This window comes from Narcine bancroftii, chromosome 4, assembly GCF_036971445.1.
Source record: "Narcine bancroftii isolate sNarBan1 chromosome 4, sNarBan1.hap1, whole genome shotgun sequence".
Lineage (NCBI taxonomy): Eukaryota > Metazoa > Chordata > Chondrichthyes > Torpediniformes > Narcinidae > Narcine > Narcine bancroftii.
The window spans coordinates 233407286-233419604 of NC_091472.1; the positions used below are offsets into that span (position 1 = coordinate 233407286).

The 12319-nt window shown below is 40.0% G+C and overlaps 1 protein-coding gene across 1 annotated transcript in view; it reads left to right on the forward strand.

Moving 5' to 3' along the window:
* Nucleotides 1–12319, forward strand: part of LOC138761715 (MAGUK p55 subfamily member 4-like) — a 72260-nt gene that overhangs the window by 42494 nt on the left and 17447 nt on the right. Inside the window, exons 10-15 of the mRNA XM_069934323.1 lie at nucleotides 1227–1423; nucleotides 3499–3563; nucleotides 4764–4781; nucleotides 4880–4918; nucleotides 6324–6344; nucleotides 12073–12087. Of these exons, the coding sequence (XP_069790424.1) occupies nucleotides 1227–1423; nucleotides 3499–3563; nucleotides 4764–4781; nucleotides 4880–4918; nucleotides 6324–6344; nucleotides 12073–12087 (355 nt within the window). The remainder of the gene's footprint in view (nucleotides 1–1226; nucleotides 1424–3498; nucleotides 3564–4763; nucleotides 4782–4879; nucleotides 4919–6323; nucleotides 6345–12072; nucleotides 12088–12319) is intronic.

Consider the following 12319-nt stretch of genomic DNA (forward strand, 5'->3'; position numbering starts at 1 on the left):
TCACCATTCACAGCCCCAAACAGCCCTTCCAAATGAAGCAACATTTCACGTTAACCTGCAGGGAACATCTACTTCATCCGGTGCTCCCATTATGGCCTCCTCTACATTGGAGAGATTGGTCACAGACTGTGAGATCACTTAGTTGAGCACCTTTGTTCTGTCCACTGTAATAGTGAGGCTACCCATTTCAATTCCCAACCCCATTCCCATGCCGACCTGTCTGTCCTTGGTCTCAGGCGCTGTCAAACGGAGACACCTGCAAATTGGAGTAACAACACCTCATATTCCATCTGGGCACCCTCCAAGCAGATGTCATTAACATTGATTTCTCAGGTTTACATTAGGCTCCCCCTCCTATTTCTTTCCCTGTCCCTATGTCTCCTATCCTCCAGATCCCCACCCCCATCTCTCTCTCTCCATCTTTCCCTATCCCTCTGTTTCCTTTCCTCCAGCTCTTCATTCACATAGACACCCCTCTCCCCTCTCTCCCCGATCAATTCCCAGCTTTTATTTCCTGCCCTCCTATCGATGTCCACATATGGCCTCTTGGCTGTTGACCTGTGCTCCTCCCCTGCCCCTTCTTCCCTCCTCCCTCTCCCCCCCACCTTTTTATTCAGAGCTTGCATGCTTTTTTCTCTTACCTTGACGAAGGGCTCAGGCCCGAAATATTGGTTATTTACGTATTTTTGCCTTTTGTTGATGCTGGGTTCCAACACTTTTGTGTATTCACTAGAATCATACCATTTACAGACATTCCTGTTTCACTTTTTACCAGGATGTTGCCCAGATAAGAGGTTATGAGCTATAAAGAAAGATTGGACAAACTCGAATATGGAGAGTCAGGGGCTGAAGGATGACCTGACAGAGGTTTATGAATGCCAGTGATAGGGTAGACTGTCAGAATCTCTTTCCCAGGGGAAAGATGTCACATTCTAGAGGAAATATGTTTATGGTAAGGGAGATCTGCACAGCAAGATTTTACACAGAGAGTGGGAGATGCCTGGATGAGGCTGCCAAAAGTAGTGGTGTAAGCAGAAACATTTCAGGGTTTTCTAGATAGACACAGAAATATGCAGGAAACAAGGATACATATTGTGCAGGCAGAAGAGTTTAACTTTAGCTTGCGCATCAAGTTGGATGTAGACTCATGGGCCAAAGGACCTGTTTCTGTGCTGTACCATTCCATGTATAATTGTGACAGCACTACATGAAGCTCTCTTCTGCAGATTTATGTCAGAGCGCTGGTGGACTACTGTCCGAGGTATGATCCTGCCATCCCTTGCCCTGAAGCTGGGTTGACCTTCCGGAGAAGAGACATCCTGCAGATTGTTGACCAGAATGATGTGCTCTGGTGGCAGGCCCAGAACATCACAACAGTCTCGCGATGCGCCGGTCTCATTCCTTCAAGCAACTTGCTCAAGAGGTAAAGCAACAAATTCATAAGGTGAAACAGAAGGGCTAGTGTGAAGGGGTGAGTGATGATAGCATCCTGGAGCCAATCCTCTCACTAAAGTTCTGCTGTTGATAGCAAGGCCTGGTGGTTTACCAGGCAGGAGTGAAAGGTTTAAACTCTCATATCTTTTAAATGAACAAATAACCTATTTGCAAACTTGGACCATCTTTCTCTCAGTCCCCAAAGTCATGCCATCAGCACAGAGATATTAGTTTATCCAATAAAGGTTGATGTCCGGATTGGCTGTCAAAAAGACTCCCAGGACCAAGGTGTGAAGAATCCTACTCAAATGCCAATTTTTCATGATAATTGATGTTGACCTAGTGGATTAAATGAATATAGATGACACTTTCCTTATTCTAATATATCCTAATTTCAAGCTATCATATTCCAAAGCATGAGCTATGATATTCCGAATTTCGATCTCTTTTATCCAACTGATCAAACTCTGGTTGTTATTTTATGTAGCTTTAATTCTTTGATAAAATGTATAAACATTTTTCATAGCTTCGCATTAAGACTTTCATAATGATGAATAACAAAACATTTACTGTATGATAGAGATATAAAATGTATATAAAGAAGCACAACCTTATAAAAGATACATTACAGTATTTAAAGAGATATACAGAAAAATTCAAAGAAAAATTTCTCATGCTCATGCTTCCTTCATATCTGGTTGAATAATGAGCAAGTTGTTAGCCGAGGTGGATATTACAACATTTTACATCATAGTCACTAAGGTAACACTACAAACCATAGTCTCTTAAAGAGACAGGCACAAAATTAACCAAGAATTAAGAAACACAAAGTTTTACCCTTTACAATGAACTTTGCACTGTAGGAAAGGAAGGGCGTTCATATTGAAGCAACCAGACAGCTCACACTTGCAAAGGATAATGTTGCACCAATTGGAAATCAGATAGTAAACAGAAAATGACAGAAATACTCAACAAGTCAGGGAGCCTCTGTGGAGAAAGATTAAGTTAATATTTCAGGTCCATGGAATTTCATCAGATCTGATGGTAACTTCCATCTTCCTCTCCATAGTCACCCTGGGTTATTTTCAGAATCCTCCATTATATTACCAGTTTCTAAAGTATTCCGCATAATATCCTAAACTGTTTTATGTAAAAGTAATTGCCAAAATAAATAGACAACAAGGCAAAGGAGATGTTAGCAAAGATGATCTGAGGTTCGGCTCAGAGCAAAGATTTTTAGAAAGGTCTTTGAGGAGAAAAGGAAGTGGGTTCCCATATCTAAACAGTTTTCATTTTGGCATTCCAGTGCTGATTATGGATGATACAATAATACCCATGTACCCCAGAAAGGCCACAAAGCTTGGTTCATTCAAATGACTGCTTTGCACATTGTGAGATCTCAGAGTGGGATGAATGAGTGGCTGAGTTAGTTTTTGGTGGTTTGCTAGATGGCATGATCAGAGCACCAGGTAGTTTTGATGCTTTCTTTGCAAAGTATCACTGCTATCAATCTGTCCCAGGATAAACACCACAGTGGTCAAGTACAGAGTAAAATTCCATGCATGATATTCTATCATTAACCCATGCATGGTGCTCCGTGAAGGAGATACAAAGCTCACATTTAATACACATGGGTATGGTATTGCAGCATGGGTTAGGTACAAGTAAAGCTCCCTCTGCATTCCCAAATGTAACACAGGTACTCTCTCAGTACTCTTCTTGGAAAGTATCCCAAGAGTTGGAAGTAGTAAAGCTCATTCTTCAGTACCCCTTCAAGATTATTTGCCACCCTTAAGAAAACACAAAACAGTGGATCATTCTCTGAAAAGCTCCAACTGTCTATGCTTTCTCAATGAAAGTTTCTATGGGTTCTTTTGGAGAAAGAAGAGCAAATAGTAATATTTTTATGTGGAAACATTTCTTTCTGGATCTTCAGTTTTTATTAAGCGATAAAAGGAGGCTGGTTGTTTGCAGGTTGTCTAAGAAACCCTTGCTCAGGGTGTATTGCCTGTTCATTTCCAACATTTCCAATGCTCTGTCTGCATTTTACTTTTGTTTCCTCAGGAAGCAGAGGGAGTTCTGGTGGTCCCACGCCTATCAATTGCACACTTGCACCAAATCTACAACCTGTAAGTAATGGCAGCTACCCCAACAACCTGACAATTTGCTGGTGTCTGTAGTACAAAAGAGAAGGCTTCAAATTGTGAAAACTGGTTCACAGTTGGGGGCAGAAGCACCTCAACAGTCTCTATTAAGTAAGTTTCTATCAGTCGGTACAGCATCATAGGCCAAAAGGCCTGTATTGTGCTGTAATGTTCTATGTTCAGTCTCTAATTTAGTGGATTTCCTATGGAACAAAAGTCAGAAAATGGGCACAAGGCTAAAGAATGGGAGGTGATATAAGGTGGACAGAAATGTGCTCAAACAAACAGTAGAAGTAACCTGAAAAGGTAGGATTGTTGTAGTTTGTGGATAGGATTCAAAGTGTGGGATTCAGAAGGGTGAAGGTGTACCAACCAATGGAAGAGATGATGTTAGTTTCCATGGTTGGTTGTGAAGAAGAACAGAAAAGGGGAGGGACAAGATTAGGAGAGGACCAAAATCACAATGTTGAGAATGCTAAAAAGATTAAATTCAGATTACTGTCATAGATGTCAAACCTCCAAGCCTAACTGTTTGGTTTTATAGATACACTGTGCTATTCTTTATATAAGGGTATTGCAGTTTGCATTTGGAAACAAATTATTTCCTGTAATAAGTGGGGAGATGTTAGTCAGAATGGTTACCCTGTGGGACAGTAGAGATAGTTATCATCTATTGTTAGTGTGTGTGAGAGTGGTTATTGTAAATGTGTGGTGTGGTTATTCTCAGTGTCACTGGGAGTGTGTGAGGGTGGTTAGTGACTGTGTGGGCGTGGTTACTGTCAGTATGTGGTGATGGTTTCTGACAGTATGTGAGGGATCACACTGTCAAGATCAGGAAGATCATTTCTATCAGGTACTGGACAGTTCCCCTTGGGATATTACTGTCTGGCAATATAGTGTGAGTCATTTTTGCTGTCTGAGGGACTATCCTGTGTTTAAGCCTCCTCTGTTGCCTGACTAATCCCTGACTTTACTGGATTGATAGGTTTTTATTCCTATCAACGTTACACTAATCATAAGATTTTCTTTTAACAATAAAGATTACATCATGGCTATGATAAGTGATTCTCTTTAAAGAAACCTAGGGCATCTTCTGGCTTTATGTCTTATTGTGTTTTATTGTCATTAAAGCTGCTGCACTGAACTTGATCTTTTTTCTTCCTTCTGCTGACGGGGAATGTTCAGTGAGTACGGTGGAAGAGGGTGAGTACATCCAGTGTCACACTCAGATGTTCAATCCCACTTGCAATGTTTGCCTTGAAAGTTCCTACTCACTTGTGTGTCATTCATGTTTTTTTTAGAAGAGGACATAGCTATGGATGAGAAGTTTGTTGAAACAGGTAACAACAGTTTTACAATGCCTCTTTAGAAAGACAAAGTTCCTTTAATTTACACTTGCATCTTCCCTTCAAAATTCTGGACAACCCCATGCTGACAAGGAGTAAATGAGGCCCATGTTGCAATATTGCTTTTGAGGTTGGTCTGTAGCACAGTATGAATCAGCATTCCACATAACTGGGTAGGTCAGCCTGAGAAGATGCAAAGGTAGCATTGAAGGACAAGGTGTTAAATGAAAGATGCCGTGTGAAGGTGTCGAAATGTCATTACCTGCAAGAAGGAATACATTCCACGACCTTTGTCAGAGGGTTGAGAGTGAAAGAAAATGACGATTTGAATTTCATTCCCTTAAATTTGGATTTGAACCCTTGTTGAAAACCTCAGTTTTACCCGGAATAAACACTGAATTTTCAGGCCAACTGCTCTGTCATTATCATGCCTTGTGTCCCTTTCTTGCCCATTTATTTCCAATGCTTTACTATTTGTTAGTACTTGTGCTTCTTAATCATCTGATCTATTTGAACCTATTTCCACATTCTCTGCATCATCTTTTGTCTGAAACATCACTCCTTGTAAACTGTAACCTCTCCACACTTCCCCTAGTTCTGAGGAAGGGTTCCTTGTCAAAAATCTTGACTTTTTTCTTTTACAGAATGCTGATTGACTGGTTGAGTTCTTCTAGATTTCTATTTTTGTTCTTTAAGTTTTACATTTATTTGTCACATTACACCTAGTACAGGGAGAAGGGTTCTTCTCAGAGAAGTCTGAACAGTTCAACTCTAGCACTTATGGCACCATATGATTACAGGGTATGGAGCTGCAATGGAAAAGAAGATCAATTAGCACCAAACAAGCACAGCATGATAGAACTGTTGTGGGTTCATTCAGGAGCCTGATGGATGTGGAGAAGCAACTGTCCTGAAGCCTGTTGGTGTGCATGCACTTTCACACTCTGGAGCCTTTTCCCTGATGGGAGGAGAGAGAAAGTATATCCACGCTGTGCTTGGTCCTTTCAACTTTACCTAATATTTTAAATTCTATGAGATCTTTTGAGTGTGTGAGATGGTGGGAGTTCTATATTTGAGAAGGAGTGACACAAAGATACAACATCACACTTTTGATTCCTCACAAGAATACCAGTTCCAATAATATTCAGTAGCTTGAGGGTGGAAATGGGAGGAGGTCGGTCTTTTTGGTACCCACCTTAACCGGAGAATCAATGATTAAGGGACTTGATGTTTTTATGGGTGATTCTTAGGCTTTCAGAAAAATAGTGCTTCTGTTGGGAATCTTGACATCGATTCTCAAATTACCATGTCAAACTTTCTGCTGTGTCCATGTAGTTTGTTATTCACATTATCTGTACTTCAAAACTGTGCACTAATATTCTCTTCACAACCTCTACAGATGAAGAAACCTTTGAATCAGGTAAGCATTTCCTATGTGTTTAATCTGCAGTACTAATAACTTCTGAATAATGATGATGAATTTATTCTCATCTACAATTGTATTAAAATTCTTACTTGCTGCAACTGATCAGTACTTTGGAAAAAAAAACAACTTAAAAACAACTGCAGTAGGTATACTTGATTGAATGAAAAAGAATCGATTATATACAAAAATAGATAAATAATATTAATTTTTTCTCATGCAAAAAAAAAGCGACAGTCTTTTTGTGGTGTCGGACCAGTTAAAAGGGTTCAGGACTTGATGTTCTGTTAAAAAGAAACTGTTCTTGAACCTGGAAGTGCTGGTCTTCAAGCCCCTTTCTGCCCAAAGGTAACAGTGAGAAGAGGTTACGACAAGGGTGATGGGTTGCCTTAAGAAGGCAACACCTCACATAGATGCATTAAGTGGATGGGAGGTCAGAGCCTGCAATAGATCTGGCTTTGTTTGTTGCCTTCTATGTTCCTGGGTGATTAAATTACCAAACCAGACACTAATAAAATCTGTTATTATTCTTTCCCAAGTGCACATGTATTCAATGACATGCCAAATTTCCAAAGTCTCCTAAGAAAATGAAGGCATTCTTCATGGTTGCCTCAATGTGCTGGTTCCAGGAAAGAGCTTCTGAAATATTGACTCCTAGGAACTCTCCATCTCTCCACCTCTGTCCCATCAATACTGACAGGTGCTTGGTTCCTCTCCTTCCTAAAGTCAACAATAGGCCACTTGGTTTGGATGACATTGAAATCAAGATTTTTGATCTTTCACCACTCAACCATATTCTCGATCTCCATTCTGTATTAAGACAATAAGACATAGGAGCAGAAATACTTTTTTTCAGCCTGTCAAGTCTGCCCTGCCATTCAATCATGAGATGAGCAATTTTCTCACTAACCCCCAACGCTTGACCTTCTCCCCCATAACTTTTTGATGCCCTGGCTAATCAGGAACCTGTCAATCCCTGCCTTAAATGCACCCAATGACAGCCTCCACAACTGACTGTGGCAACAAATTCCATAGATTCATCACTCTCTGGCTAAAGAAATTCCTCTGCATCTCTGTTCTATGTGGACACCCTTCAATCCTGAAGTTGTGCCCTTTTGGCCTAGATTCTCCCACCACAGGAAACAACCTTTCTACATCTATTCTGTCCATGCCTTTCAGCTCCCAAAATGTTTCAATGAGATTCCAATGAGTACATACCAAGAGCCATCAAATATTTCTCATGTGATAACCCTTTGCTTTCTGGAATCATCCTTGTGAACTTCCTCTGAATCCTCTCCAAAATTAACACATCCTTTCTTGAATGAGGAGGCCTAAACTGCTCACAGTGCTCCAAGTGAGGTCTCACCAGTGCCTTGTAAAGTCTAAACTTCACATCCATGCTATTCTTCTTGAAATGAATGGCATCATTACATTTGCCTTCTTCACTACTGACTCAATCTACTAGTTTACCTTCAGGGTATCCTGCAGCAGGGGATCCCAAGTACATTTACATCCTGGAATTTTCAATGCTCTCCCCATTTAGAAAATAGTCTCTCCTTTTATTTCTATCAAAATTAATGACCATACATTTTCCGACATTGTATTTCATTTGCCATTTCTTTGTCCATTCTCCTAATCTGTCTGTCCTTCTGCAGCCTCTATTTGCTCAACACTACCTGCTCCTCGATCTACCTTTGTATAATCTGCAAACTTAGCCACAACGCCATTTGTTTCCATAATCTAAATTGTTAATATACAACTTAAAAGAAGCAGCCATAACATGGACCCCTATGGAACATCTAGCAACTGGCAGCCAACCAGAATATGATCTTTGTATGTCGATTCTCTGCTGCCTGCCAATCTGCCAATGCTCTGCCCACACTTGTATGTTTCCTGTTACACCATAGGTTCTTATCTTGTTGGCTAGATTCATTCAGCTAACAATGATGGTGTCATCAGTAAATTTGTAGAGCAAGTTGGAGCTGAATTTGGCAATGCAATCCCAAGCAGAATAGAGGACTAAGCACGGAGTCTTGGCATTCCTATGTTGATGGTCAGCTTGGCTGAATAGTGGCTAAAATCCTTCTTGTGATGTATTGTCCCTTGACGATAGATGCTTGGGGATGTTGCAGTCAAACAAGGCACCATTTTCTGATCAAGAATAATGTTTCTCTTCTTCCTCCTGGACTAACCCCCAGTTCCGCTGGCTTAGTCTGGGCCTCTGCACAAGAGATGTAAGAATTAAATGTTTTTCTTCAATAAGAGCCCATTGTTCTCTCTCCAAATCAGAAAGGTCACCTCCCCTGCCTGCTCCAAATATGTGAAGATCCTTCTGAATGTGCGCTGACAAAGCCGGCACCAGTAAGGCCATTATGCAGAGATAGTCGCCAATGACAAGGGAAAAGAAGCGAATGGCAACCATCCTCTCCAGAAGGGAGGGGAAAGGTTTTCTTGAGAACTTAGATGGAAGGAGAGTCTTGCAATGAAATAAAACCATTCACAAATCTCTTTAATACAGGTACTCTATAACCAGTGAATACAGGTACTCTATAACCAGTGAAGCTCTTTGGAACTGTGTGTCACTGTCGTAGTGCAATCTCTCGCAAGCACCAATGTAAACTAAACCCTTTACCCTGATGTACAAGTGCTGTGAGATAAATAAAAATCCCTTAGCATGGGATATTTTTTTACATCCAGTTTAAAAAGAGGGATTGAAAGGCAGAACCTTCAAAAGTGCACCCCCCCCAGCCCCACTCTGGTACAACAACAAGGTTTGTGCTTATGTCTCTGGACTGAGACCGAAAACCACAATTTTCTGTCTTTTGGCTCAGATGCCATTCACCCAGAATTGACATTTGAGATGTGGTCACTGACATTAACTCTGTGGAGAAATGTACAATTAGGTCTTCACTCCACTCACAAGAAGCCTTTGACCTGTAGAAGAACAGCACGGGATCTGCTGCAGGGGACATCTCAGACCATGTGACCAACTGTTCAGTACAGCAAGGGCTCTGGAATTCCATGCAGAGCCAGAAATTGGTTTGTGTGTCCAGTATAATGATGAGAAATCCTACGTAGGTTTTCTAATAAAGCATTGGTGTCCAACTTACTTCATACTGTTGTGTGATGAAGTAATGAAGGAACTGTGGTTGATGTATCTTGAGGACAATGGCAAAGAAGACGTGATGAAAAGACTTGACCATTATGCCCAGTTTTTGATGCCTCCCTTTGAAAGGATGGTGAATAAGAAATTTGCTAAACATTTCAAGGATGAGGGAGTTCATTAATGTGGACAGACTGATGTTCCCCTGGAACTGAGGAGGCTATGACAAGATCTGTATTTCATGTATGGAGTAAATGGGGAAGATGTTTCAATGGTCAAGAAGTAGAGAAAGAATGAAAGTGAGTGACAAAAGAACTAGAAGTGGCACAAAGAAAAATATTTTGCATAAGTAATTACTATGGTTTTGAATTTATTTCTGGAGCAGCTGAGGAGGCAATATCTATTATGCATAATGGCCTTACTGGTGCCGGCTTTGTCAGCGCACATTCAGAAGGATCTTCACATATTTGGAGCAGGCAGGGAGGTGACCTTTCTGATTTGGAGAGAGAACAATGGGCTCTTATTGAAGAAAAACATTTAATTCTTACATCTCTTGTGCAGAGGCCCAGACTAAGCCAGCAGGACTGGGGGGTTAGTCCAGGAGGAAGAAGAGAAACATTATTCTTGATCAGAAAATGGTGCCTTGTTTGACTGCAATATCTATTATCTATAATGAGCTGGACAAGTACTGCTGATTGGAAAAATTTGCAGGGCTGTGGGACTGAATGGGACAAGCTCAATTACTCTTACATAAAGCAGGTATAGGTTTGATGGGCCTCCTCTTGGTTGTAACCATTTTGTGATTCTTTAACAACATCCTCAGGTGACTGGAGACTTTTTCTGATTCGTTTTGGCTCCTTCTGTGTTGTCGAAGTCAACCTGGTGAAAAGTGTAAAACTGAAAGCTAAATGCTGTGAGAAATAGAGACGTTGCTTTTTCCCAAGAACGTTGCCATTTTTTAAACCAGAGCTTCTGGCAACCGTAGATAAACAATTCATTGCAATTTAAGATCTAAGTTGAAGTTGAGATGTTTTGGATCTGTGACTTAAAGCTCTCTACCCCTGTGTCTGTGTCATTCATATATTGATTGGTTGATATTGATTGCTATGGTTAGTTAACAAGTACATTTTCTTTTGCACACGATGTGGGCATTGTTGCTATTCTTCCCTTGAACTGCATGGCCATTTCAGAGGGCTGGGCTGTCACATTTCAGCCAGACTAAGTCAGGATAGCAGCCCTCCTCCCTTGGCCAGCCAGACTGCTTGACATCGGGAACTTGGGAATCTATGCCGATAAATGATGATGATTTTATGGTCATGCACACTGTACAGTTGAACATATGGACTGAAATAATTGCTGCAGCCGAACAGGTACTTGAAATAGTACACGAATTGAATTAAATTAAAAGAGACAAGAAATACATAAGATAGATGATAAATATTCACAGATTACCTCGTGCAAAAAAACTTGGCTTGCAATCATGCAAATAGTGTAAAAAAAAAACAGTATAAATGTCTCCTGTTTAAAACCTTAAATCAAAAATGATCTTCACATTAAAAAATCATGTCTGTGGCCTCAATAGTGGCAGATTGTCAGCTCTTAACTAACAGCTCATTTTCATTCATTTTGTTTTATTGATCTGTGATTTAATTATTTCATCAGGTCAATGAAACTGCCAGTGGAATATTCACAAAGGAAAAATCCCATATAAATATTTGCATCGGAAGATTGTCTTATAATTGATCATATAAAGAGTACTCGAGTAGAAAATGTGGAGAATTATGAAATGTACACCATGTGGTCTCGTGCAATTTAGTCTGTCTTAATCAAACTCAAATAAACTTGGAACCTTTTGCACATCTTATTTTTAAAAAATATTTTAAAATGTTTTACCAAACATGGAGTCATTTAAAGAGTTAAAAATACAACTATATAAGTATTTACTTCATGATGGTATTGACCCAATCCTTCCCCAACACCCCCTCCCCACAAAAAGACCCCAAAGAAAATAAATAAATAAATAAATGGATATATAGAAAAGTCAGGAAAAGACAAGATAGCAAATAAAGAGAGAAAAAGAGAAAGCGGGTTGGATCGCTGAAAAGTGACATGCACTCCATGGATCACAAATTCCTATTCTAATTAATTTTCTTTGGACAAGATCAACGCTGGTCTCGAGGGTTGCGAAGAACACATCTAAAGATTTATGCTTGAATTTTGTAAATATGGTGGCCAAATTTGTAAAAATATGTCACACTTATTTCTTGTAGGTAATCTTCTCAAGGGGAATTCAGCTATGCATCTGCATTCCAGCATGCCATACCTAGATGTGAATCAGACTTCCATGCAACAGCTATAGATTTCTGGCCACTGCTAATGCAATTTTAACAAATTCTTTTTGATATTTGGACGGTTTCAATTTGGGTCTTATCCCTGTAATATTCCCTAGTAAAAATAATTCTGGGTTTCACACCTTATTTGTGTTCAATATTTTACATGCATTATTTAAGTCATGTGGACACAATTAATGCTGGGAACTTTCTATAAGATTAACTGGCAGACAGATACATTAAAGAAATGTATTCTTTTTCCTCATCCCTACCATTTGTTTGCTTTCTGAAGAGGAACTAAGAGAAGGTAAATCTTCAAATACAGTGGCTTTATCCTGTCTCATCTGCCCATCTTTCCATCCTCAATGGTCTGCTTGGCAGACTATTCTCAACACCATTTATTAAAAGTCTTCATCCTTGTTTTTCCAATTCCCCCATGACCACCCCGCTCAAACCTTTCTCTCTCCATTTCACCAGTGGTCCTTCCTTTTGAATTTCCTTTTGTCCCACCATGGTTACATGTCTTCAGCTATGAGTTC